This window comes from Mesoplodon bidens (genome assembly GCF_964165515.1).
Source record: "Mesoplodon bidens genome assembly, chromosome: 15".
NCBI classification, from domain to species: domain Eukaryota; kingdom Metazoa; phylum Chordata; class Mammalia; order Artiodactyla; family Ziphiidae; genus Mesoplodon; species Mesoplodon bidens.
This window is the reverse complement of record NC_138171.1, coordinates 79,676,336-79,704,179: the sequence shown is the minus strand read 5'-3', so window position 1 is coordinate 79,704,179 and position 27,844 is coordinate 79,676,336. Positions and strand designations below refer to the sequence as shown.

The following is a 27,844-nucleotide window of genomic DNA, read 5'->3' as shown; positions in this document are numbered from 1 at the left end:
ATAACACAAGATCAGAAGGAGAAAAAGGTACAAAATGTCAGCGTGGGTAATGTTTTCCCCACAAGTCAGGAATTTATGTATGTTAATATATTTTTGGATTTTTCATAGAAATGTCTTCTTGCTTTTGGGCTGACTTTGCAAGTAAGGCACTCAAATTACTAGATAACAGTATCCCTATGAAAACAGAAAACGTGAAACTGAAATTGTTACTAAATATAGATGAGTATTAGGCTATTCTAATTATTTGAAAAGTCTGACAGTAAATAGCTTATATATTGCTTCTTGTTTCAAAATGCAATAATTTTAGACGTGAAAGTTACCCATCACTGATGAAAAGTCTGGACTATGTTAACATTGAATAAAATATTTATTGTGATTTTTTCCCCTGTGACATAAGATCATTTATTTTTCCTAGCTCTCCAAATGACACAGTTGCCGAACCTCTTTTAGCTGGTCTCGCCTGAAAATAATGATAAAGATTAAAGATATTAGAAACTGATAAATATAATAGCCCTAATTAACCCCCTTAACGCTGTCTTATATTTAAAAAAAAACAAACCAAAACAAACCCTAAGTAAATAAACAATAATAAGTAAATGGAAACATGAACCCACTAAGAAAAAAAACTGATCTGTCTTAGTAATATTACCTGTGAATCATGATATTTCCATCCTATCATGTAATAGATCTGATAGGTGGCAGGTACAGAACCATCCTCATTTCCGTACATTTCTATAAAGACAAATCATGGTTAGAGTCTGAAAAAAATGCAAGTAGGAAAAATAAATCTGCTCAATGAAAGTCATGTCTTCCAAAGAGAAATGAATATTAGAATAGTCACGGGATTCTGAGAATGCCTCTTGTGAAAAATCCTCCACACCGAGAAGCTGACAATAAGGAAATAGTAAGGGCTGCTGGGAAAAAGGATACGTAGCCACAGGATCTGCATTTTGAAAGGAAGGACAAGAAATCTGATGGTGCCCTAACAGGAAAGGAAAACGTAATTTTAGGGGATAAAGATGACAGGGCACAAGTTGGTCAGTGGGGCCTGGCTGGGAAGAACGGTCAGCTCCCTTACCTCTGTACACTGCTGCAGCTGCCAGCATCGTGTCTCGGTGCAGGAGGGCTTTTCTATTCCAAGCACAGTTACTCTCACCCATCCCTAAAATACAGGCAGTTTGAGATAATACAGCAAATACCCTGAGCAGCTCAACATCACAGATTTTATCTTATCTCATCCAATGGTATACCCCTTCTCTAATAGTCACATAAGATAACCTAAATAATCTCATTTTGTTCTCAGATCATAGCTAGTTACTCTAAAGCAAAACGACTTAAAGCTTCTGGGTATTAAGACAAGTCGAATTTCAGGAGGCAAACCCTATAAGTAGGCTTTCCTTGGCAGCAATGGGCTGTGGTGGGCTGGTTGGGCAAAAGCAAGGCGACTGGCCCTCCAGGTGAGTCATCAGGCGTTGGCAAGGGCCTTTCTAATGATGCCACATTTTTATGCCCCTTTTAGCTGCTCTTTGAGGAGGACAGGACATTGGTACAACACCTCACTCCTTCTAAGTAAGCCGTAAATGTAAGTATGAATGTGAAACTTGGAAGAGGGCTTGAAGACTCATTAGGTAGTACCAAAACTACAATGTGTTTTCAGATTTTATAACATTTTACTGATCCCAGATTAGGAAACAATTTTGTACATTCTCTTCAGGAGCACTTTTCTTAATGTTTTAACATTTATTTTTAGATTTCTTTCCTTCAAACTGACAGCTAAAAGCTAGGATTATGTCAGTCTATTGTTCACTAAAAATTAATGTTATATATTTAATATTTTTTAATGCATAGAGTCAAACGAAATTACTTTGAAAGACCACATTTTAAACTAGTTTGCAAAATTAAAAGAATTTCAAAAGTAAAAATCCTTTACATTTATTCTCTATATGCTACATGATCAAAAATCGGTTTCTTAGTTTTGTTTTTCACAAGATACCAATAAACTTCCCAATGTTGGTATCCTTTAGTAGTTTAAAAATAATAATCTCCCAATTTTTCAATGGGCTTATTAAAAACAATCAACAAATTAGCTGGAATAAGTTAATCTTCTTCTTCTCTCCAATCCCAAAAGGTTCCTATTATTCCCTAAAATAATGAAGCTCCGAAACTAAATGCAATGTCCCATATCATGTGAGTATAAGAGCCCTAATTCATGAAGAACAAAAGACATACAAACTAGTAGATGAACCACCATGAAGAGGGTGGATCTTATTCTTGTGGTCATGAAGTAGCTACATGACCTTAGTTCCATCTCTCTGGGTCCTCAAGTTGGCCAGGCTAGATGATCTCTACAGGCTTCCAGTGCTAACATTTTAGACCCATTAACATAATCCAATTTTAAAACATTCTCCCACGTCATGAGTATCAACTGAATCAAAGGTCAACTGGAACTTGTACTGGAAGGGCTTATTGCTGATAATGGCTGTGGCACTTTCATTCCTGCTTAACTCCCCATTGGCATGACTTACACATTAGACAGAGGCAACACCAGTGGAAAACAGGCCTAATTTTTTTAATGGAGATAGTTAATGCACTAGAAATTCTAAAATGCCTTCTAAATAACCGGTATTAGGATACACTAATTAAGATTATTAGGCACAATGCTCTTTCTGATACAGAAACTCCAGAGCACTACTGTAGACCATAGTAACTCTGCTGCTAGGGAAGCCAACCCTTCCCTCACTTGAGAACCTCCCTTCTCCTTGGGGAAGCAGTGGGATGTAGCACACAGAGTCTAGACTTTGGCATCATAATCCAAGTTCTGGCCCTTACATAACCTGGGGCAAAGTCACTTAACCTCTATTAAACTCAGTTTTACCATCTTCAAAATGGAATGATAAAACTTCATAATGCATCATGGAGGACCTTTTCTGGAGATCACCTGGGAAACACATCTGGGACTTTGGACCAGCTCTGGGCTTTGGGATAAACAGAAAAATCTGGGAAGCAGGTAGCTGTTAAAGACTCTCACAGTGTTTTTAAGGTTAAGTTCAACTGCTTATTTTAAAAAAGTCTAATTTATTATGGTTTACTAGGAACAATACTGAGTACTGTCTAAAAAAATAACAACTGAACTTACCTTAAAACTACTGTGAAAGCCTCCAAAACTTTTCATGCATTCATCGGCTGATACACAACTTGTTCTGTAAAACTAGGTCAACATTCTGGACTTTCTTCTGTGAATTAATAATAATAGCAGCTTAAATGAGAAACACCACAACCATGAAGAAAAAAGTGTAACACAATGTAAAATGCCAAAAACCAACTGGAAGGTAACACCAGCTTCCAGTCTGCAGAGCAGCACCCCTGGAAGTCTGCCAAGCTCCTCCCCTCCTGCATTCACCCCTCGACCACTCTTCTTCCTAAGTCAGCTGCCTCTGACCTTTTCAGTGGAGACTGGCTAACATTTCAGGATCTGAGTCAGGCTGCTACACCGGGCTTAAATCCTGGCTCTACCACTTACTAAACACATCGCCTTGGGCAAGTTACTTCTGTCTGTGCCCAGTCTCCTCATGCAAAACAAGAGAGGTTAACCATGCCAGCTAGTCTTACCTTCCTCATGAGCACGCCTCATAAACGATGCTGGGGGATGAGCTTGCTCACACATCAATCTGATTGTCCCTCCTCTGCACAATATTCTCCCAACAGACTGCAAGGCTGACCTGATAAAGTCTAGAGAAGCCTCTAATGGACTATCCTGCATCATTTCCCGTCATTTTCCCATTCTACATATTCAAGCAATACTGAATTACTGTACAGTTTCTCAATTAGGAAAGTGAAGGCTGAGCGTAACCTCTTGAGTCTCCATGATTCTATACGTGCCTTTTCCTTGGCCTGGAATGCAAGGCCCCAACCCCCCAAAGGTGCACCCACCCCTTCATTCTTCTAGCAAACTCATTTTAGCTTAGATGCTGCTCCTTCTGCAAAAGCATCCTTGATTCCCTAAGCAGATTTAGGGATTTTGCTCAGTGTTTCTCCCTGCACTTTTAAAAAGAATTATCTCACTTTACAGTTAAAAGCATGTGTCTGCCGATCTCTGTGTGTCTCTTTCTCTACTGGAGCATAAGTTCCCTAAGATCAGGAACTGTTATTTCCAACACTGGCTCAGTGGTTGGCACATGGTAGATGCTCAATAAATAGTAAGTGAATGAATATAAAATCAACCAGTTAACATTTATATCAACTTTGTTAAATACCACTTTTACAAGTTATCTTTAGATAAATTCATCCTAATCCTCTTCAGAGTAAGAAACATTGAGACTCTGGGAGGGCTCATGCCAAGGAGTACTTTCCAGAACTTCTGCTGCCAGTGTCCTTGTCCCCACGGTGAGCCACAGCCACCCCCCACCACTGCAGGAGACCCTCCAATACTAGCAGCCATGTGGCTGACAGGGTCTTGGTGCTACGGCTGGGTGTCAGGCCTGTGCCTCTGAGGTGGGAGAGCCGAGTTCAGGACATTGGTCCACCAGAGACCTCCTGGCTCCACGTAATATCAAATGGCAAAAGCTCTCCCAGAGATCTCCATCTCATTGCTAAGACCCAGCTCCACTCAATGACCAGCAAGCTACAGGGTAGACACCCTATGCCAAACAACTAGCAAGACAGGAACACAACCTCACCCATCAGCAGAGAGGCTGCCTAAAATCATAAAAAGGTCACAGGCACCCCAAAACACACCACTGGACACAGTCCTGCCCACCAGAAAGACAAGATGCAGCCTCATCCACCAGAACACAGGCACCAGTCCCCTCCACCAGGAAGCCTACACAACCCACTGAACCAACCTTAGCCACTTGGGGCAGACACAAAAACAATGGGAACTACGAACCTGCAGCCTGTGAAAAGGAGACCCCAAACACAATAAGTTAACCAAAATGAGAAGACAGAGAAATACACAGCAGATGAAAGAGGAAGGTAAAAACCCATCAGACCAAACAAATGAAGAGGAAATAGGCAGTCTACCTGAAAAAGAATTAAGAGCAATGATAGTAAAGATGATTCAAAATCTTGGAAACAGAATGAAAAAAATACAAGAAACGTTTAACAAGGAGCTAGAAGAACTAAAGAGCAAACAAACAATGATGAACAACACAATAAATGAAATTAAAAATTCTCTAGAAGGAATCAATAGCAGAATAACTGAGGTATAAGAACAGATAAGTGACCTGGAAGATAAAAAAAATGGAAATAACTACTGCAGAGCAGAATAAAGAAAAAAGAATGAAAAGAATTGAGGACAGTCTCAGAGACCTCTGGGAAAACATTAAACACAACAACATTTGAATTATAGGGGTCCCAGAAGAAAAAGAGAAAAAGAAAGGGACTGAGAAAATATTCGAAGAGATTATAGTTGAAAACTTCCCTAATATGGGAAAGGAAATAGTCAATCAAGTCCAGGAAGCACAGAGTCCCATACAGGATAAATCCAGGAGAAACATGCCAAGACACATATGAATCAAACTATCAAAAATTAAATACAAAGCAAAAATATTAAAAGCAGCAAGGGAAAAGCAACAAATAATATACAAGGGAATCCCCATAAGGTTAACAGCTGATCTTTCAGCAGAAACTCTGCAAGCCAGAAGGGAATGGCAGGACATATTTAAAGTGATGAAAGGGAAAAACCTACAACCAAGATTACTCTACCCAGCACTGATCTCATTCAGATTCAACAGAGAAATTAAAACATTTACAGACAAGCAAAAGCTAAGAGATAGGGCTTCCCTGGTGGCGCAGTGGTTGAGAGTCCGCCTGCCAATGCAGGGGACACGGGTTCGTGCCCCGGTCTGGGAAGATCCCACATGCTGCGGAGCGGCTGGGCCCGTGAGCCATGGCCGCTGAGCCTGCGCGTCCGGAGCCTGTGCTCCGCAATGGGAGAGGCCACAACAGTGAGAGGCCCACATACTGAAAAAAAAAAAAAAAAAAAAGCTAAGAGATAGATAGCTAGTGGGAAGCAGTCACATAGCTCAGGGAGATCAGCTCAGTGCTTTGTGACCAGCTAGAAGGGTGGGATAGGGAGGGTGGGAGGGAGGAAGACACAAGAGGGAAAAGATATGGGGATATATGTATACGTATAACTGATTCACTTTGTTATAAAGCAGAAACTAACACACCATTGTAAAGCAATTATACTCAATAAAAATGTTTAAAAAAACCCAATGCAGCCAAAATAAATAAATAAATAAATTTATTTTTTAAGAAAAGGCACATGAAAGTATGTTTAACATCACTAATTATTAGAGAAATGCAAATAAAAACTACAGTGAGGTATTACCTCACACCGGTCAGAACGGCCATCATCAAAAAGTCTACAAACAATAAATGCTGGATAGGGTGTGGAGAAAAGGGAACACTCCTACACTGTTGGTGGGAAATGTAAGTTGTTACAACCACTATGGAGAGCAGTATGGAGGTTCCTTAAAAAACTAAAAATAGAGCTACCATATGATCCAGCAATCCCCTACTCCTGGGCATATATCTGGAGAAAAGCATAATTCGAAAAGATACATGCACCCCAGTGTTCACTGCTGCACTGTTTCCAATAGCCAGGACATGGAAGCAACCTAAATGTGCATCAACAGAGGAATGGATAAAGACGATGTGACATATATATACAATGGAATACTACTCAGTCATAAAAAAGAACGAAATAATGCCATTTACAGCAACATGGATGGCCCTAGAGATTGTCATACTGAGTGAAGTAAGACAGAGAAAGACAAATATCATATAATATTGCTTATATGTGGAATCTAAAAAAAGGGTACAAATGAACTTATCTACAAAACAGAAACAGAGTTACAGATGTAGAAAACAAACTTGTGGTTACCACGGGGTAAGGGTGGGGGAAGGATACATTGGGAGATTGTGGTTGACATATACACACTACTATATATAAAATAATAAGGACCTACTGTAAACCACAGGAAACTCTACTCAATACTCTATAATGGCCTATTTGGGAAAAGGATCTAAAAAAAGAGTGGATATATGTATATGTATAACTGAATCACTTTGCTGTATACCTGAAACTAACACAACATTGTAAATCAACTATACTCCAATTAAAAAAAAAAGTGTGACTACAAGAGTAAGTTTTTGACCACATATCTTTCCCCTTATAAAGTTGACAGAAGCACCGTACTCAGAGGAGGCTGAACGATAGGTAAAATGGACTTTATTACAAATGGGCAGCTCCAAGAAGCAGGAGAGTCAGTCAAGAGAGTGCCAGAACAGGGGTCAAGAAGGCAAGAGTTTAGCACCCAGTTCTACCACTAACAGGCAAGTGTTCTCTTTGGGCCTAATATTTCTGACTTGTAGGACAGGGGTAAAGTAGTTACCAGAGGGTTATTACAGAAGCAAGTGCAACAGTGCTTATGAAAAACTATTATATCTGTCAACAAACATGAGGTATGTATTTTTATAATTCACTTGCTTTAAATCATCTTACGATTTTTCAGTTTCCAGATTAAGGCTCCCCCAGGTAAGCAGCGTTTGGGTTTCAGAGAACACACTTCTGATGCCTTCAGCTTCCCCCATTCATCCTAACTGTCTATGCCATTTGCGTGATAAAAAATCAGACCTCATAAATTCTCACTGACGTAAGTTGAGGCTCTCCTTTGAGCAAACCACTTCTCCAGCCTCCCCCTCAGTCAGCAGCCTCGCCTCTTTCGGGGTTGGGAGGTTGGGTTTGTGTCCTTGCTGCTCCTCAAAGTTTCTCCCAGGCCATGACCTCTCTACTGCTTCCAACACCACGTATTCACAAATGACTCACAATGTTTACCTGGGCCAGTTGCTTCCTCTGAGCTACACAGCCACGCACTCAACTGCCTACCTGACGTCTTGTTTCAGCTATTTCAAGAGTGTTTCCAACCCAACATGCCCAAGTGTGAACTCAAGAGCTGTCCCTGCCCATGCTTGGTCATCTTCTACTGTTTCTCGATCAATGAAGGGCACCATCTATCTGGCTAGAAACTCAGTGCTGTGTTTGAAATGTCTCTCTCCTTCATCGGCCCATGTGTAATCCATCAGCAAGAACTGTCACAATTATCTCATAAACATCTCCAGAATCCATTCACTTCTCTCCATCTCCACTGCCACCACCTTAGTCCAAACCACCATCATTTCTCAGTAAGCTTTCCAGCTGTTAAGTCTACTAGTCTATCTGCCAATCCATTAAAAAAAAAAATACAAATCTGACATCATGACCCCTCCCCCCATTAAAATACCTCAAGGGGCCTTTTAAGATAAAAGACAAACAACCTTAACAAAGGTTACAAGGCCCCCATTTACCTACCAATTTAATCAGTCAACTTTTCTTTTTACTCCCTGTATTCTGGCCAAAATGCCCTTCTTTCAGTTCTTGCCATGTTCTTTCTTGCAACGGGGCCTTTGCACATGCTGTTCTCCGTGCCTGGGACTCACTTCCTCCCTGCTTTGCCTAGTAAACCCAATTCATTTTTTAGGGCACAATCATCACTTCCTCAGACAGGACTTTGTTGACTCTCCCACACCAGGACCTATCCCACCTAACCCCCTGGCAACCCCCAATCCTACACTAACCCAACTACCTGCTTTCTTTCTACCTGTGCCTGGATCTGAGCTGCCAAGTGTTGCTGGAGAAAGTCACTGAGGTGTTCTACCACCCTCACATGCTCCTTCAAGAAAGTCCTGCCAGGACAGGAATAAAGACGCAGACGTAGAGAGTGGACTTGAGGACACAGGAAGGGGGAGGGGTGGGCTGGGACGACATGACAGAGTGTCACGGACATATATACACGACCAAATGTAGAATGGATGGCTAGTGGGAAGCAGCTGCATAGCACAGGGAGATGAGCTCGGTGCTTTGTGACCACCTAGAGGGATGGGAAAGGGAGGGTGGGAGGGAGACGCAAGAGGGAGGGGATATGGGGATATATGTATACGTATAGCTGATTCACTTTGTTATACAGCAGAAACTAACACAACACTGTAAAGCAAGTATACTCCAAGATGTTAAAAAAAAGAAGAAAGTCCTGCCAGCCTTTCACAGGCAGTCACAGCTCTAAGTTCCTCTACTTCACAGCACATACCACAATTGTAGTTTAATGTTTATCTTTGTGGCAGCTGCCTCATGTCGGCCTCACCCATTTTACAGTATAAACTCCATGAAGACAGTCCGCTTTCTCGTCACCCAGTGTATCTCTAGTGCTTGGCCACAGTGCTTGCCATAGCCAGCCCTCAAAATACGACTCTCATATGGAGTCTAAAAATTTTTTAAGTGTCTTACCTTGTAAATCTTCCATCAATTCAAACATTCCAGGATAGTTAACTTGAATTTCATCAGTGTCCTAATCAAAAAGAAAGACAAATCCTTTGACATTCATTACCAAAAATCCAGATTAGAAAAGAGGTTGTAGAGATTGCCCAGACCAATCTCTCATGGTAAGCAGGAATCTTCTTTCCAGTATTCTTCACAGATGTCATCTGGCTTACACTTAATTTACAAAGATTTCAAATTGCAGAATAAATGCTTGCCATTCTAACCGTAATCTTTCTATAACTCCATCAACTGGCTCTAATTCTCTCCTTGGGATTAACACAGAATAAAGTCTATTCTGTACTCTGCAAACAATTACCTTTTTCTTCAAGTCTTTGAAAACTCTTCCAGGACACTATAATTTTTTTAGGGGGAGGGGTTAGGCTTCTAGACAAAATTTATAGATCCTTACATGTGCTGACTTCATTTTTCTCTACATAGTCAATATCAATCTCACTCTCTCTCAAAATGTGACACCCAGAACCAGGCCCAAAAGGGTCATCTCCCAAGATGCTTTCATTCTATTCCCAGTGATGCAGCAATACTACACAGACTAGTTTAGGAAAGGGCACATGGCTGGCACATACACAGTTTATTTCTCAAGTGAACTGCTGAGCAATGATACCCCACTCTTTTTGAAGTTTGATACAGGAGTTCACTGTTGGTACAGTGGCAGAGACCACTGATGCTCCCCAAACTCCTTGACACTTCACAACCCCAGACATTTCTCCTGGCAAAAGAAAAGTGAGGTGGAGGCAAGGTAATAAAGAGCTAGTGAGCCTTTTCCAGGCCCTCTCTGCTGCAGTGACCTTAAAGGATACAAGGCCGAGATGGCACAACTACAGGATGGAGAGGAGCTGCCCAACCAGCATGGCTGTGATGTTGTGATGTGAAAAACTCTGTGTTAACCACTCAGATGCAGGAGTTTGCCTACATTGGAAACTAGCCCTGAATACAGGACACTTTTTTTTCAAGTTTGCTATCAAAATGCTGCACGTATGTCAAACTTCATCCTATTGGCACTAACCACTTTTGAAGTATCTAGATATTTTTGTATTCTGTAGCTTTATCTAATATGTTAACTATACCTCCCAATTTTGGACTTTAATGTTGCACAGAATCAAATACAAAACCCTAAGGAACACTTATCAAAAACATCCATTCTAATTCCTAAAGAAATGCAAAACAAAATGACCAATTACTATTTTTTTTTAACATTAGAGATACAAAAGTATAAGCGGTGGATTAACATACACTGTTGATGAGGCATGTCAATTAATGCTACCTTATGGAGAGTAATTATACTCTACCTGTCAAAGTTTAAAATGCATAGATTCTTTGACTAGGCAATGCCATTGCTAGAAATTGATCTGACCGATTATGTAAAAGAAAATTCATTGCAGCATTTTTTGAAAGAGTATAAAAAAAACAAACAACAAACTGGAAACAATTTAAATGTCCATTAACAGACAGCAGGTTAAATAAAGTATATCTATTCAATGAAATACTATACAGCTGTCAAAAAAGAATGTGGTAGATGTATGTTTGTAGGGGAGGATCTCCAAGATATGTTATTGTCTGGGGGAAAAAAAAGAGTGCATATAGAAAAAAGCAAAAGAGTATATATTGTTGCATATGTACATTTAAGTGATATAACTGTACTCCAGTCTGTGAGGAAAAACTGTTCTGAAAGGATATATAAGACAGTTAACCAAAGTCAGCCTTGTGGAAAGGAATGGGGTGTCAGAAGGCAGGAGGAGACTTCTGTTCATTTTGGACTCACTCTCTTACTCTCTCTGTACATGGTTTGTGTTTTTTTTCACTTTTTAAAAAAACATATGCATGGATCAAGTTGTATGTGTACTTTTTAATAAGATCATCTCTGGATAGTCCCTTCTATATATTTTTCTACATGGGGAAATTATTTTTAAAAAGAGATTCTAAGATTAAAAATAAAATTCCTTCCTGGCTAATGCCTAACCATTAAACAATATCCTTTGAAAACAATTCAATGAAAGCAACTGAAAGCACCATCTCCTTCTCAATCAAAATAGTACCACAATAGCCTTGTCAAAGGTCTTATTCAAATTAAGACGGGGGACCATATTTGCAGTTTTCTTCTAATATACTAGCCTGAAAACTATTCTAAAAGGAAATGAGCTTCATTTAGAATGCCAACTAACTCTAAAAAGAATTCACTAAGAGGGTCATATAAATGTAAATATAATTACATGATATTAATTTAACTTGATTTCACTTTAAAAATAAAAATCCATTGCAGTATAAAAGTAATATATCTAATGTTGTATGAAACATAAACCTGTATAATTGATTATATAAAAGCTTTCTTGCATGGGAGTTTTAGAAAATGAATTAGGATGCAATGTTAATACAGCACTTTAGAGACAATGTATATGTCTCAAGGAACAAATTTCTATAGATTTTATATATTAAATTAGCAACTAATTTTATAAACTATAGAGAAGATTATACAGCAATACTTTTGCATTATATTAATGTTTGAGTCATTCTGCTCAATTTTGGAGAAGTATATGGAAGGTATTCTGAATTATCTGAATTCCCAATTAACAGAAATGTAGGCTTTGAAATGTTATAATGTCAGTTTAAACATTTTTAGTAGAAATCTTTCTAGAACACACAACTCACTTTACAGCCATACAAAACTGCAAGTGGTTAACATAATTTAACTTTCTTTTGATGACTCAGTAGAAGTCTCATCTTCTTCCTAATAGGCAATGACTTTTGAGTCCCTTAATACTGCTGACTAACCTGTTTGACTGGGCACGAGTTCTTCAACATCACTCCGTGAGGGTTGTCGTCAGTTCCCAGTCTCTGCCTCTTCCCTTCCCTGGAAGGGAAACCCCTTCCCAACATCAGAGGCCCTGCTGGTCTACGCCCCTTGCTTTCTATCAAAGCACAGAAGGATATGACAAGCCATGTTCGGTAGGCTGATTTTATGAAATACACTCACTCTACATCTCCTTAAAAAGTTACTTTAAGTTTATAGTCTCTAATTAAGCAATGAGAAGCTTTCTTCATTAAAAAAATTCCTATTTCTTCTAATCAGGTTTAGAGATGTTTTTAGCCCTGAGGGGCTTGGAAAATCATGGCAAGCCCATTCTCTGGAAGGCAGTAATGACATCTTTTAGAATGACTTTGTTGCTGAAGGAGGTTTGAAGGGGGAATCACTGTCCGGATGTGTCCCTGCGGGAAGCCTTGGCCTGGAAAGTGTTAGGAGTAGAGGGAGGAGGAGAGAGGAAGGCAGGAACTAGGATGTACTGAGCATTTATTGTGAAGGTCCAGGTACTTTACACCCTTTAAATTATTTAATCCTAATGGCCACCTGTGGTGAGTAACATCTGCATTTTTTTTTAAAAATGAATGCTCAGAGAGGTGAAGTAAACCTCCCAAATTCCCCTAGCTAGTTAAGGGGCAAGGTAAGGATCCAAATTATACTGTCAGACACCAGCACCCTGCACCGTCACTGCACCATGGTGACTCCTTGTTTCTTCATCGCTGACGGTCTCGGGTCCTCTTCCCAGATCTCTCCAGTCCTGATGGTGTACAGCCCCCTGTCCTCCCTCCTCTACCTGGATCTAACCCTGGGCCTCGTGAATGCACGCTCTCTCATTTCTGCCTCACACGGCACCACTTCACGTGAGGGCTGGTGGTACAGGCAATGCTGTGAATGCTCCCATACACCCCCTCCCCTCCTCCTCTGGGATGCTCTAACTCTCATGTTACACCTAACTCTGGATTTGAAGATTGTGATGGAGTAGCATGTCTTAGAAAATAGCCTCCTTGTTAACTGAGGTACATTCTTTGTTTGAGTTACTTATTCAGGTAATGGATAATAAAAATTTTACATTCCTACCTTGTGTCAATCAAGATAAAAAGAGAGAGCGATTATTTCTGAACTGTGTAATTAATGGGTTACTCAATTCTCTTGATAGTTACCACAGTCAGCGTATTAAAGCCGGCTCTCCCGAGCAGATGTCCTAGGTCATTGACAGCAGTGAAAGGAGAGACGTGTGGAGAAAATCCTCCTTCCCTTTCTGTTTCCGCTAACTGTAATGAACACCGGAGTTCATAGAGAGTGTCACCTCCAAGCACTGCACCAATAAACACTCCATCTGGTTTTAAAACACAATGAATCTGTAATAAATATAAACAACAAAACTATTCAAAATTTTACATATAAAACTGTTAAAAGGATATATGGTATCTAGATCAATATTTTATGATTACCATTCTTAGTTTGGCAAATTAATAACGAGATAATTTAATAAATAACACTCAGACAACCAACTGTCAGCAAGGCATTGCAGTATAATATTGTTGTGAAGATAGACATTTACTGATAGCGTTAATATCTATAAAATATTTTATATGTTTTCAATTTTTTATAATAGACAAAACTGACTCTTATAATCAGTAAAATATTGAAAGAAAAAATTTTTTAAGTGTGGTAGAGTACAAAAATCACCATCCTCCCTGTATCTGTGCCCTCTGAAACGCTGCTCAACAACAACCCCCGTTAAGGGATGGAGCCTACTTCCCCCTCCTGGAATCTGGGCTAGCCTTGTGACCTGCACTGACCAAAAGAATGCAGAGCAAGTTGACCGTGTGTCAGTGTCAAGCCCAGGTCTCAATGGCCTTGCTGCTTCCACCTGCTCTCTAGGAGCCCCATCTGGCCACCACGTTGTGAACAAGCCTGAGCTGGCCTGGTGAAGGATGAGAGGAAGAGGAGCAGAGATTAGCCAGGCGTCCCAGCTGAAGCCACCCGACAGCTCCAAGACAATCCACTGGCAGATCAGACACACGGGTGAGCCAAGCCAGACCCAGAAGAATTTCCTAAGTCCAGCTCAAATCCCTAATTCACAAAATTGTGAGCTAATTATTTTTAAAACAAAAAGTTGAGGTGGCTTATTATGAAGAAAAAACTGATTTACAGAGAAACCATTATGATTCACAACATTAACCTAGTAACGTTTTAGTTAAAATATTAACATATTAATCCAGTAACATACAGAATTAAGAAGTAACCAACTTATTTTTCAGCTTTAAAACTAAAACCAGTTTTAATTGATAACTTGAGCAAAACAGCAGCCAGAATGAATTCCAGAATCATAAGTGTTTACTCAATGACTCTTAGAACTACACTCTTTAACTAGTTTTGACTCTGACGATTCTCAACAACGAGGAACATTACAGGACAGGGTGGATTCTGAAGTACATCAGAACCCAAATCACAGTAGGCTCTTCTAATTCAAGTAGGCATCTTGGATTTATATTTAATATATTATGAAGCAATTACAACACAGCATATAAGCAAACCGACTGGAAAATCTTTTGGTTTGTTTCTTTTGCCCCTTTAGTGTTACTTCTTTCTCTCGCCACCAAACTCTAATATAACGTACCTAGAATTTAGTCCTCAGCTCTCTTCAGCTTCTTTCTACCACAGACGGCTTATCAGTTCCCATGGATTTCACAAGGATCACTTTCCAATCTCTACCTCGAGCTTCCCAGAACTCTAAATTTGTCTTCAGCTGCCTGTGCGCCATGAACATCATCTGTCTCTTGATAAACGTACTCCCTCCCCTTCCCCAGTACATCCAACACACACACACAACACTTTTTCTCAAGCCAACTCCCTTTTCCAAATGCTATATTTCTGTTAATTACCATTTTCTATTCCCTTTATCTGATCACTACCAATTCTTTCACCTACTTTTACTATTATTATTACTTTTACTATTATTATTACTTTTACTATTATTATTACTTTTATTCTCCAGGCATCCAGACTCAAAACTTTAAGGCAAGCTTTGACTCCTGACTCTTTCTGATCTTCAGCTTTAACCAGCCACCAAACTGTTGATTCTTACTTTGCAGAGTCCTAAATACCTTTCTCTTCTTCTTAACTCCTACCATTGCCACATAGGTTTAGTGTATCTCATGCCTGGGCCACTGAAACAGTCTCTCTTTCATGTAACCAACTTCCAGCATCAGTTTTCTAATCAGCAAAATGAAGCTATCCTGCAGAGTTATTTAACACATATATAAAACAGAGCACAGTGATTGGCAAACAGTATATGCTTAAGATATGGTAGTTATTATCCTGCCTACCAGCTTTTTAATCATGTCACTTTCCTCTTCAAAATTCTCCAGTGGCTCTGAATTGCCTTAAGAAAAAACTCCTAATTCCTTAATCTGTCACCTGAGTCTGCCTAAATCTGGTCCTGAAAATTCCTCATCTACACCTGGCACTATACTAATTCTCCAACAGGCTTCCTCTTTGTCCTTTCAGGCTCCTGAGTCTCTTACACCTCCCCTCTATCCCGGGATTCTGCCTTCCTGGAGTGTATTCCCACTCCAAATCTGACCTACCCTTTGAGGCCCTGTTCAAGAAATTCCTTCCTCTTAAAGCTTTCCTAGGCCACTCCAAGCCACAGTGATCTCCTTCCCTCCTCTGAACACGATGCTTTTTACCCACCCTTCACCTGTTTGTTGATCAATATCAACCAAGAAGCATTTACTAGCATTGCTTAAGTATAAGGCATGGGGGAGATACAAACACTGTAGGAACAAATAGGTTCTCACTCACGAAAAATTTATAGGCAATTCAGGAAGAAAAGAAAGCCACACAAAAAATGTCTTATCATATCAGTACTATTTTGTACAAGTCTTAAATATTTATGAAAACTTTAGTAACATCTCCATAATTAGATTTCTTAATTCTCAGGGAACAGGGAGTCACTAATGTACTTCTTAATATGCCAAAGGGCACCAAGAGTATCTGGTCGACAGAAGATAATCAATTTTTTATTTGCTTCTGTTTCCAATTGTCAAAAATATAAAACGGAAAACATCTATAAGTTTCTGTGTAAAAACAGAAACATCTATAAGTTGCTAATAATAAACAAAATAACACAGGCTATTAGAATCAACACTAAGATTTTTACCTGTTCAAGTGCTCTAGGAAGGTCATTCACCCAGTGCAAACTAAAATATAAAACACACATTTGTTTTAGCTTAATGTGTATAATTAATTAGTACGAGCAGCACTAGTATAATGATAAGCCACAAAAAAGGTGTAAATTTTGATGTATGAAATTGCATATCAAAATTCACTGATTGTTTTCATACAAGTTTTAAAATAAAAAGTATTCCTAGGGAATTACCTTCCTTCTGTTGCAGGAGAAAATATGACAGTATATCACTATCCTGATATGATTATCTCTCCAAATAGTCTTCAATGAATAAAGTAAAAGTCAATTTTTCTAAAGCATACATACAAATGGCCAACAGGTATATGAAAAGATGCTCAACAACACTAATAATTAGGGAAATGCAAATCAAAACCACAATGAGATGTTACCTTATACCTATCAGGATGCCCATTAACAAAAAGAGATGACAAAGGCTGATGAGGATGTGGAGAAAAGAGAGCCCTTGTGCATTGTTGGTGGGAACGTAAACTGGAACAGCTGCTATGGAAAACAGTATGAAGGTTCCTCAAAAAATTAAAAATTGAACTACTATATGATCCAGCAATCCCACATCTAGATATTTATCTGAAGGAAGTAAAGTCATTATCTTGAAGAGATATCTGTATTCCCATGTTCATATCAGTATTATTCACAGTAGCCAAGGTATGGAAACAATCCAAGTGTCCATTAAGAGATGAATGGATAAAAAAGATGTGGTGTTTACACACACACACAGAGGAATATTATTCACCCATAAAAAAGAAGGAAATCCTGCCTTTTGGGTCAACATGGATGGACCTTGAGGGTATTATGCTAAGTGAAATAAGCAAGACGAAAGAAGAAAAATACTGTATGTTCTCACTTATATTCAGAATCTAAAAAAGCCAAACACATAGAAACAGAGTAGAATGGTGGCTGCCAGGGGCAGAGGGTAACAGGAAGATGTTCATCAAAGGATACAAACTCCCAGCTTTAAGATAAATAAGATTTGGGGATCTAATACACAGCATGGTGACTATAATTAACAACACTGTATTATATAATTGAAGGTTTTTAAGAGAGTAGATCTTAAATGTTATCACCACATACATACACAAAAAATTGCAATTATGTGAACGGATGAAAATTGTTAACTAACCTTATTGTGGTAATCATTTTGCAATATATATATGTATTTGATCATCATATGGTACACCTTAAACTTACGTATGTTATATATAAATAAATCTCAATAAAGCTGGGGGAAAAATAAAGTAAAAATCATCCTTATCTGGCATTTAAACAGTGCTATTCTGAGAAATTATTTGAAGTAGTAAAAATAAGGACCTGATGACATATTCAAGGAAATTCGCCAATTAAATCAAACAATTAAGCTAGATATATATAGAATTCTATGTCCTACTTTCGTGGGGTGAGGGGGGGAAGCCACTTCATTAGACCTATAATTTTCCCAAGGCAAACAGTATTACTCATCAAAAGTAACTCAATGAGTTTTCTGATAATATCCCATATTTTTTAAGACTATAAAAAAGAATAAATAAACAACTCAAATTTCTATATACTTAAAACTTAATTTTAGAAATGTCTTGCATTGTCTTTGGACTCTATTCGACCCTCTCCCAGAGTGTGGTGTTGTATAACCACAAGACTCAGTCTCTGTAGAGTATGGTCACACTTTCCTGGTAGAGCTGGCATCCTCTTAGCTGAATTCCAGGACAGCACCAAAGACCCATTTCAAACCATACTATGTTAAGCTCACATTTATCTTTCATAATGCTTTCTAACAATTATTTGATACTTTAAAAATTACGGTCATATTATAAACTCTATCATACTTATGGGGAAACTGAAAGTGACAGAATTACAGTAGTTACTTGCAAATAGCAAGCACATGAGCTAAAGTTAAAACTCAGGTTCTGACTCTCTGCCCAGGGCTCTTTCCCTCAGACCAAGGCTCTGTAATGTTTTCCATTTCACAATAGAATCTGAATACTTTTCTAAGTTTCTTCAGCACACCTCAAAAAGCAGAGAAAAAATTACAAACTCACTAAAGAAAACAGCAAGGGTGACCAACTCTCCCAGTTTGCCTGGAACTGAGGGGTTTCCTGAGACACATGCCTTTCAGTGTTAACACTGGTAAAGTCTTGGGCAAACCATAATGACAGGTCACCCTAAAAACAGCCATTAAAAGGGCTGAACTGAGCATGTTGAAGCTTTGAAAAAAAAAAATTTGACTATACTAATAAGGAGAAATAAGGCACCACACAGGATATTTTATTTTCTCTATTAGATGCTGAGGTCTTTGAGGACAGGATTCCTGTCTGAATTCATTTTTCAATTCCCCAAAGCATCGAGCTCAGTGCCTTGTACATTATAATCTATTCAACAAATATTTATAATATATGTTTTTGTAATAAATGTGGAGGGACATGGTAGGAAGCACAAAGGGAAAAAGTAACCTTGAGGACTACGTTTCTGTGTAGAAGAATTAAAGTTAAAGGAAATACGAGCTTTTCCTTATTTGCCAGAATGAGTTTATAAGGGTGTTCTAACATCTGAATATTGGAGCCACTATACTCTTTCAAACTCTTGCCCCATCAGCATGTAACTAGGTTACGTCAGCGAGGAAAACCCTTCTAACACAGATAAACTTTAGCAAATTAAGGAAAGTTGGGGAGGAAAAAACGTTGAGGTACTATATCACTTATCTCCACTAGGGAGCACACAATCCATAATTCTTTACCAGAGAAAACTGGTTTGTGACTTAAAATAAGTTATTAAGGTATTTACTCTGTTATCTATTTTATTTACCTTATAATATTAAAACTTTATAGCATAAATTATCTATTTTTAACATATATTTTTTAAAAGCACAAATGGATTACCAACCTTAAACTGCTAACCACCAGATCAAATATATTTTCTCTGAAGGGAAGAAATTCTTCATCAGCTAAAACACTGACAGTAGGAATTTCCATTTCTAAGGCATTTTTCTAAAAGTAAAAAACAGAAGTTCAAAAACACATTTATAGGGCTTCCTTGGTGGCGCAGTGGTTGAGAGTCCGCCTGCCGATGCAGGGGACACGGGTTCGTGCCCCGGTCCGGGAAGATCCCACATGCCGCGGAGCGGCTGGGCCCGTGAGCCATGGCCGCTGAGCCTGTGCGTCCGGAGCCTGTGCTCCGCAACGGGAGAGGCCACAACGGTGAGAGGCCCGCATACCGCAAAAAAAAAAAACAAAAAACAAAAAACATTTCTATAACATATTAATTATTAACACAATCATTGTTTGTTAAACTTAAGTCAATGTTATATTTACTTGGTAGTTTCTAGTCCTTCCAAAAAATTAAAATTAAAAAAATTAAAAGTTTCAGTGGAATAATTGAAGCCAGAAAACTGCTAGATGAAAATATTGGTGAACACTTGTACACTCTTAGATGAAAATGCCTAAGTAAACGTGACTCAAAACCCAGAAATTGTAAAGATTGATATACTTGATGATAAACTAATCAAAAACTTCTAAAAAGCAATAAACAATGTAAACAATATATTTGGGAAAATATTTTTTAAATATATGAAGAAAAACTAATATCCCTAAAAAGCAAGTTCTTACAAACCACCTAGAATAAGAACATGCCAAGGTTAAAGTAGATAAAGGACTAAGGTACAGGCACATCATAAAAATTACTTACAAAATTCACAAATTGTAAAAAACCAATAGCCAAAAGACATCAAGAGCTATTTGGCTACTCTAGTAATCAAAGAAATGTAAATAAAAACAATGAAATTCTACTTTCTGCCTATTACACTGACAAAGACAAAATAAATGGCCCAGTGTTGCTAAAAAGAAGGAGAAAAGAGTGCTTTCATTTGATTCTGTTCTTCAGTCTTTCTAAGGGCAGTTTGGAGATGTATATTAAAAATTTAAAGCTGAACATCAATGAATCCATACATTTCACTATTAGGAATTTATTCCCTGGGAGAAGATAAATCAAAATTGCTTTATATAAGGATGTTCATCACAGTGTTAGTTACTGAGATACGAGAAATACAACTGTCCTTCAACAGAAATTTAGCTAAATAAGTTGTGGAATATTCATATGCTGGAATACTATATAGCTGTATAAATAGGTGTGTGTGTATATATATATATATATATATGTGTACATATATATATATATATATACCATTCATTGATATAAAAGAATGGTATTCTATGAAAAATATGGCATGTTAGCATAATAATGTTTGTATAAAACAGTGTTGGGGAGATATTATATGTCTACAAGGTGGAGACCAAAATGTCACCAGTGGTTGCCTCTGAGTGGTGGGACTAAGGGTGATTTTTCCTTCCTCCATTATACTTCCTGTACTGTTTTACTTTCCTTTATGTGTGTTACATTTATAATCAGGAAAAAAACAGCTAATTTCATTTTGAAGGAAATAAAAATAAAGAAGTAAAGAACTAAAAACCAAACCAGGAGATCAGAAACCAATAGTATTAAAAAGCTACCTACCAAAGCATTTTCTGCAATGTCTGTTTGGAAAAACTTTCCAACAGTTTCCTGAAACGGAATAAAGTTGATCAGATAATACAAAAACAAACAAACAAAAAAAAAACAGTAACAAATCAAACAAAACAACTGTTGAAATTACTAAAGGAAAAAGTGATAATTATACATTAATTTTCAGCTTTGTAAGGGTATTTTCCTGCATGTAATTAGTATGGTACACAAATACTTTTAATAACACATTAAGTTACATAGAATTAAATATATGCAGTCAACCCTACATGTAATATATTTAACAATATTTAATAAAATGGAGGACACAGGTATGAATAATTAACATCCCTAATTTATTCCACTGGGTTAAGGATATGTGTTAACTTTTCCATGGCATAATATGCTGAGAGCTAGTCCCCACTCTTGTACCACAGAAGATCCCTCCTGCATACCATCCCCAAATTAATCTTTCTTAAACATCACTGTATCACACCCTATAGCTTTCTACCTCCACCTTCCCTCCTGCTATGCCCTTACTTCCAATGCCTATGAAACACCAATCCAGATTCTTTCAAATCCCAGGGCAGATTCTGTGCCCTTTCAGAAGCCTTTGATCAAATGAAACCCTACTGATTTTCCTTTCCCTTGACTCCTGTTGCAGTTTAATGACTGTACCATTTCCATGGCATTTACTATTATCAATAACAGTATTTGGAGAGGCTCATACACACCCCTCCTCCTGCCTTGGCTCAAGTGTACTTTTTTTCTAAGTAGATTTGATATAGAAATCCCACTTTAATCTGTGTCCAGCACAGTGTGCTACATAGAGAGGCTAAAACAATTAATAAATGTTTTTTGGTCTGAATTACAAATTGAAAAATAAAATGGTATAAACATTAATAAAGGCTACTTATATTTCATCACACACACAAGATTTCTAACCAACTGATGAAATGAATATTTTTCATAGATAAAATATTAGCTTACTCACAACTTCCAAACGAATGTCAATGTGATTTTTATTGTGAATTATTAAAAATATTTGAACAAAGTGGTAATAAAGTACAACGTATCTTACATAGACTTAAAGAAACTTAAAGAATCAGTAGGAACACCGTATAAAATGGATTCAAAGAAAAGAAAAAACAATTTAAGAATAAACTACTTAGGAGTAGACACAAAACAACCACTGGGGCTTCCCTGGTGGCGCAGTGGTTGAGAGTCCGCCTGCCGATGCAGGGGACACGGGTTCGTGCCCCGGTCTGGGAGGATCCCACGTGCCGCGGAGCGGCTGGGCCCGTGAGCCATGGCCGCTGAGCCTGTGCGTCCGGAGCCTGCGCTCCGCAAGGGGAGAGGCCACAACAGTGAGAGGCCCGCATAACGCAAAAAATAAAAAAAAAAAAAAAACAACCACTGGTTCCATCACTTTAAAAAAAACAAAGAAATGAGAAATTCTGATATAATCAAAATCTAAATATGATACAAATTGATTAGGAAAGTCTTTCCTTAAAATTAGCCAATTTTATTTCTCAAAGTAAATTAAGTCATCAGATAAATATACCTTATTCAAATGTTGTGCTATGTAACCTCTTCCACAACCGACATCCAAAGCAAGGGGGAAATCTCTGAAAAACAGACGAAGTCATATTTGTCTATAATAATACAGTCCATAAATAATTATTAAAAACGAATTTTCTTAAGTAAAAACGTTTTAGTGAACACAGCTTTCAAAAAAGTTATTATATCATCTGCCTTTGCTGCTTTGCCTCAGCAGGTGCATACATCAGAGAACACACCAGACACGGCAAGTCTGTCTGGCCTAGCCACTCACAGGACCTCACAACCAATAGCTTTCCATAAGGTTGTTCCATGATGTGGATGTGAAGAACTGATTTAGCAGGGGGTATTTTAATTTGATAATATACCCAGATAAAGAATGAAAAGAAGTTAATGTAAATGAGCATGAAAATATTTGGCATATCTATCAGAAACTTACTACTTATCCCTACTTCTCAAATTTTTGATGACTTAGAAATCATCATGTGAAATACCATGAAGTATAACATGATAAACTAAAAATCAAACAAAATATCAACTAAATAATTGCTAACTTTTACTTAAATCTTACCAGGTTGAAAGCAGTGTGCAGAGTTAAGTAAGTCAATCCAAGGTCACTCAACTAATAAGCAACAGTCAGAACTTGAATTCAGGCAGTTTGAATCCTGAACCAGAACTATTATCCCCTATGCAATGCTGTCTCCTCCAAATATATGTCATACTAAATCAGTTTACACACTCAATTGTGGGTCACCGGTTTAAGAAAAATTTGTGGCAAAAATTTTTTAAATTTTATCCACTAATAACATTTTTCCTATTGGAAGCAAGAGTTCCTTTTCAATTTCTGTTAAAAACCTATGTCAAAAATATAGAACACCAGTACACAGCTGGAGAAACACTGGTGAGAGAACCATTTAATTACCTAAGGCCCTCTATCTTGATTGTGAACATAGGCAGTGTGGCCTGGGGAAGCATATAGCCTTTGCAATCACAAAGACACGAGTTAGAATTCTGGGCCTGCAATTTACTGGCTCTGTGACCACAGACAAGTGATTTAATCTTGCTGGATCTCAGTTTCCCCATCTATAAAATGGAAAAGTTACTACCTTCCTCAGGGTTGGTATGAGAATTTTATGAAACAATGCAGGTAAAGTATTCAGCACAGTACAAATGTTCAACAATAGTTAGGACTTATTATTATCACCGACTTTAACAGTACTAAGTAAGCTTCAGATAGCACAAATAAGACATTTAATAATCTGTTGGATTAGTTAAAAAAAAATAAACATAAGATCAGTGTTGACAATACAAGCTATTCTAATAATAGAACATTAGTGTAAGACATTTTAGACTGTTATTTTTAATAATTTAATTCCAAAGAGTTAGTTATTTTAAGATATGCTTTTAGCCAAAATCACAGTTTTCTCCACAGACCTGTGTTTTGCTCAGCACTATGACATAAAAAGATTGTAAAATCCAATCTGACTTGGAAAGTTTAATGTTTTATTTATTAAATTGCAAATGACCTAAAATCCAGGCAACTGAATGACTACAGTATAGAGAATTAGCTATTTTTCAGATTTTTAAAATAATGAAACCAATGAAACAGATGAAATGAGGGTGACTTTTGCAACAATGAAGAATTTTTTTTTAAACTTTATGAAACTGATTCACCCCAAGACTCTTTTAAGTAGCCAGAATATATCCAAAATATGATTTCAAGAGTTTGTGATTTTACAAAATTCCCCTTTTTTGAATAGACAAATGTAATAAATTCATCCCATATGGTCTAATTTAATGTGTGTCTTTTACACAAAAGAGCACAAAAAGTGATTTGCTAACATCACAGAGCAATTCTATAGCAAAGCCATTATTTAACTGTGGTTCCTGCTACCTGGCTGTAAACTCAAACCTGTAAAGCTTTTGTTATGCCTAATATAGAGCAATGAATCCATCAAGGTTTTAATAGTATTTGATGAAGGTGTTCTTTTCTCAAATCTGCCTCTATATAATTGTCATAAAACCCTGATTGCTATTAATAATACCTAAGATATAATGGCCAAAGTCTCATATAACTTGATGGGGGAACAAATCTAGGTAGACTCTCTCCTTCACTTAGATGGTAAAAGGTTCTGTTATAATTTTAAACTTTTAAAGTTAGGTTTAGTAAATCTTAAAATTCACATGTCAATTATATCAATTTTTGGAGCAATCTTTCCATTATTCGCTTTTGACCAAATCAAGTGGAATAGCCATTCAATCTTGGAGAGAAGCTGAGTTGTGCTTCATTCATTCTTTTTTTAAGACAACAATGAGAAAGGAATACTTGCTCTCTCAGACATAAAAAAATGGAGAGATCTAAGAGTGATTAAAATCACTAATCCTGGTAATAAATTCATCTAGATGCTGCCATTCCAGATATCAAGTTCTCAGCATTTAATTTCTCAAGCCTTCATTCAAAAGTTGATTGGGGCTTCCCTGGTGGTGCAGTGGTTAAGAATCCGCCTGCCAACGCAGGAGACACGGGTTCAAGCCCTGGTCCCAGAAGATCCCACATGCCATGGAGCAACTAAGCCCGTGCGCCACAACTACTGAGCCTGCGTGCCACAACTACTGAAGCCTGTGCACCTAGAGCCTGTGCTCTGCCACAAAAGAAGCCATGGCAATGAGAAGCCCGTGCACCACAACAAAGAGTAGCCCCTACTCTCCGCAACTAGAGAAAGACCGACTGCGTGCAGCAACAAAGACCCAACGCAGCCAAAACTAAATTAATTAGTATATTAAAAAAATAATTAAAAAGAAAAGTTGATTATATTTTATTATGACAATCATCACTTACCTGGCTATGTCATATACACGGTCTGCAATCCGACTTCCCACCTGACAGATTATAAGAGGCAATGAAGTTAAGATGAGTAGGTTTAACAGAGAAGTAACACTCTTTCCAGTATTCAACAATCCATAGGTCACTTATGTTTCAACATGTTAAGTTCCCTTTATCTCTTTTTCAATTTTACCTCAGCAACTTTCTTTTCAAATTCTGAATAGGAACATCATAAATTAAAGGAAACACACTGAGTTAATTACTTCAGAAGTCAATTTAAGGAAAGAAGACTAAATACTATATATATATATATATATATATATATATATATATACATATATATGTATATATATGACTTTATATTCCATATGATACAAGAATGCAAGGCCAAAAAGCAACAGGATGCCCCAATTAAAAAAAAATCAACAGGAACATAACAAGCATATTATTGCCTATAGATATTAGCATGAGGTATGTGAAAGTGAAAAATTAGTTAGCTAGGGATTATTACAGATCAATGTATAAGTGATCACTTAATAAAAACTCTATTATTTATAACTACTAACAAATTTTGTGGAACTCCTAAATGAGTAAACAACTTTTCTGAGCAACATCTGCAAATTAGAAGTCAGCCAAATCTGAAGAAACCTCCTCAATCCCACCTAATTTAAAAGAGGTCATAAGGTAGGCACCTCCTTTTTGCTGGGCTAGCTTCGTCTGGCAGGAATAAAGATGTGGGAGCCTAATATTCCACTCATTCCCTTATAAACATCCCAGAGTTTCTATTAGGACTTGAAAGTTCAGAACATATGTGTATTTGCTTTGGGGAGGAAGGAGGGGTAAGGGATGAGGGACAGCAGAAGTCATTTCCCAGAGGACTCCACTTTGTACATCATTCCTAATATGAATACATTTTGTTTATTATTTTAAAGAAACTCTCATATACTTTATCTCATTTATTCTAGTGTTTATTCTAAACACTGGTGAAGCCTCAGTCAAGTTGTAATCCAGGTGCTTTTCTTGGAGACGAGTGGCTGGAAACTCACATCTTCTAAGTACATGTCACCATGAACCCTGAGGACAGAGTCACTCATCTGATCAGGCCAGGACTTGCACAGAGCTCTGCCCAAAGTAGGTGCAGTAAATGTTGGCTGCATTGGCTTGAAAGAACTCATTACACTTGATTTCAATTTTAGTCCATCCCTGAAGAAACACGAGGCCTGAGCTCTGTGCTGCCTGTCCAGAAAGCAGAAACCTGCTCAAGTCCCTAGTCCACCTAGGCAGAGGAAGAGGTCTTTCAAACCAACACAGACAAGTCAGAGATCTTAATTTATCTTAATGAGTCTTCCTAAAACACGAACCAGAGCCCATCACTCCATTGCTTAAAAGCATTCGACAGTCTCACATTCCTCTAGAGCCATGTTGGCCAACAGAAAAACAATCAGAGACACAGAAGCAACTTAAAATTTTCTAGTAGCCATTTTAAAAAGGGTAAAGAAATTAATTTTAACACTTTATTTCACCCAATATATCAAAAATAGAACTTCAACATGCAATCAATGTAAAAAGATATTAAGGAAATATTTTACATCCTTTGTTCACATTGTCACTGAAATCCCGTGTATTTTACATTTACTGCCCATCTCAAAGGGACATTCAAGTGCTCAATAGCTACATGCGGCCAGAAATTACCATATCAAATGGACAGCTGAGATGGAGAAGAAAATCCCAAGTCCTTACCCATTAAGGCCCTCGTAAACTGGGCCCTCCCTGACCTCCCAATGGAGGTCCCTGGAAGCCTCAACAAGGTCCTTTCGGCCTCAGGGGCTCTGGGTTTGTCTTTCCCTTTGCCTACAAGGCTTTCCCCCCCAGATCCCAGCCTGGCTAATTCCTCATCACGTCGTCTGCCTGAGCGGCCTTCCCTGACCAGCGCAAGTCACCTTACTACTTCACTTTGTTACCTGGCCTTACTTCTTTAGCTGAAATTACATTTTTTTGTTCACTGTCTCGCCTCCCACAAGAATGAAATCTCCTGAGAGCAGCGGTCTTACGTTGCCCTGGTCACACCTGTAATACAGGCACCATCTGCCGAGGTTATGAATGAATGAAGAGCAACTTACAAACACCGGCGCCCGGCCGCTGGGAGACTACAGTAGAGGCCCAGACAGGCAGGTCGGCTGCTCAAGGTCACACAGCGAGGTGGGGGCGGCCGGGGCCTGGCCGGAGCTCCCGGACCCGAAGCCAAGGCTCGGCGCCGCCCTCCCCGCCGTCCCGCTGACTCACCTCCTCCTTCAGGTAGTCAAACTTTATCCGCTCAGGCTGCCGGGCCGCCCAGTTCTTCTGTTTCCTCTTCAAATCCCGATCGAATATGTTTAGGGATCTGGGCGAGGCGCTGCCCAGGGAAGAGACGCCGGAGGCCACCTTCCTGAAGCCGACGTTCTTCGCGGGGACCCCCGCCGCCGGAGGTCGCCGCCACCTGGGCGGGAACCTGGTCAGCCGCAGCATCTCCAGCGGCGACGCCGCTTGCAGGCTCATTGATCGTGCGCATGCGCCGCGGCTTCAGCGAGTACTTTGGAGAGCTTCGCCGAGGGA

At 38.4% G+C, this 27,844-nt stretch overlaps 1 protein-coding gene across 3 annotated transcripts; it reads right to left on the bottom strand.

Moving 5' to 3' along the window:
- Positions 1-348: 348 nt before the first annotated feature.
- Positions 349-27,836, bottom strand: NDUFAF5 (NADH:ubiquinone oxidoreductase complex assembly factor 5). Of its 3 annotated transcripts, none has more exons than XM_081257472.1 (11): positions 27,536-27,836; positions 25,268-25,308; positions 22,433-22,496; positions 20,884-20,931; positions 19,258-19,361; positions 16,342-16,381; positions 13,334-13,555; positions 9,326-9,386; positions 1,079-1,162; positions 650-732; positions 349-460 (listed from the first exon to the last, which is right to left on the bottom strand). In XM_081257472.1, exons 1-11 carry the CDS (start codon positions 27,785-27,787, stop codon positions 368-370), a joined length of 1,092 nt encoding a protein of 363 aa, XP_081113598.1. In that variant the 5' UTR covers positions 27,788-27,836; the 3' UTR covers positions 349-367. The 3 variants fall into 3 exon arrangements, with proteins under 3 accessions (XP_081113598.1, XP_081113599.1, XP_081113600.1); XM_081257473.1 differs by having other exon boundaries at positions 13,334-13,531; XM_081257474.1 differs by lacking the exon at positions 13,334-13,555.
- Between the last annotated feature and the right edge of the window lie 8 nt (positions 27,837-27,844).

Excerpts from the sequence above, each read along its gene's own strand:
- NDUFAF5 (XM_081257472.1), bottom strand. The coding sequence starts at position 27,787 with ATGAGCCTGCAAGCGGCGTCGCCGCTGGAGATGCTGCGGCTGACCAGG. Across the intron at positions 13,556-16,341 it reads TTCCTAGAGCACTTGAACAG|TTTTGTTGTTTATATTTATT; the intron begins GTAAAAATCTTA and ends AATTTTGAATAG. Across the intron at positions 9,387-13,333 it reads GCTTTAATACGCTGACTGTG|GACACTGATGAAATTCAAGT; the intron begins GTAACTATCAAG and ends CTTTTTGATTAG.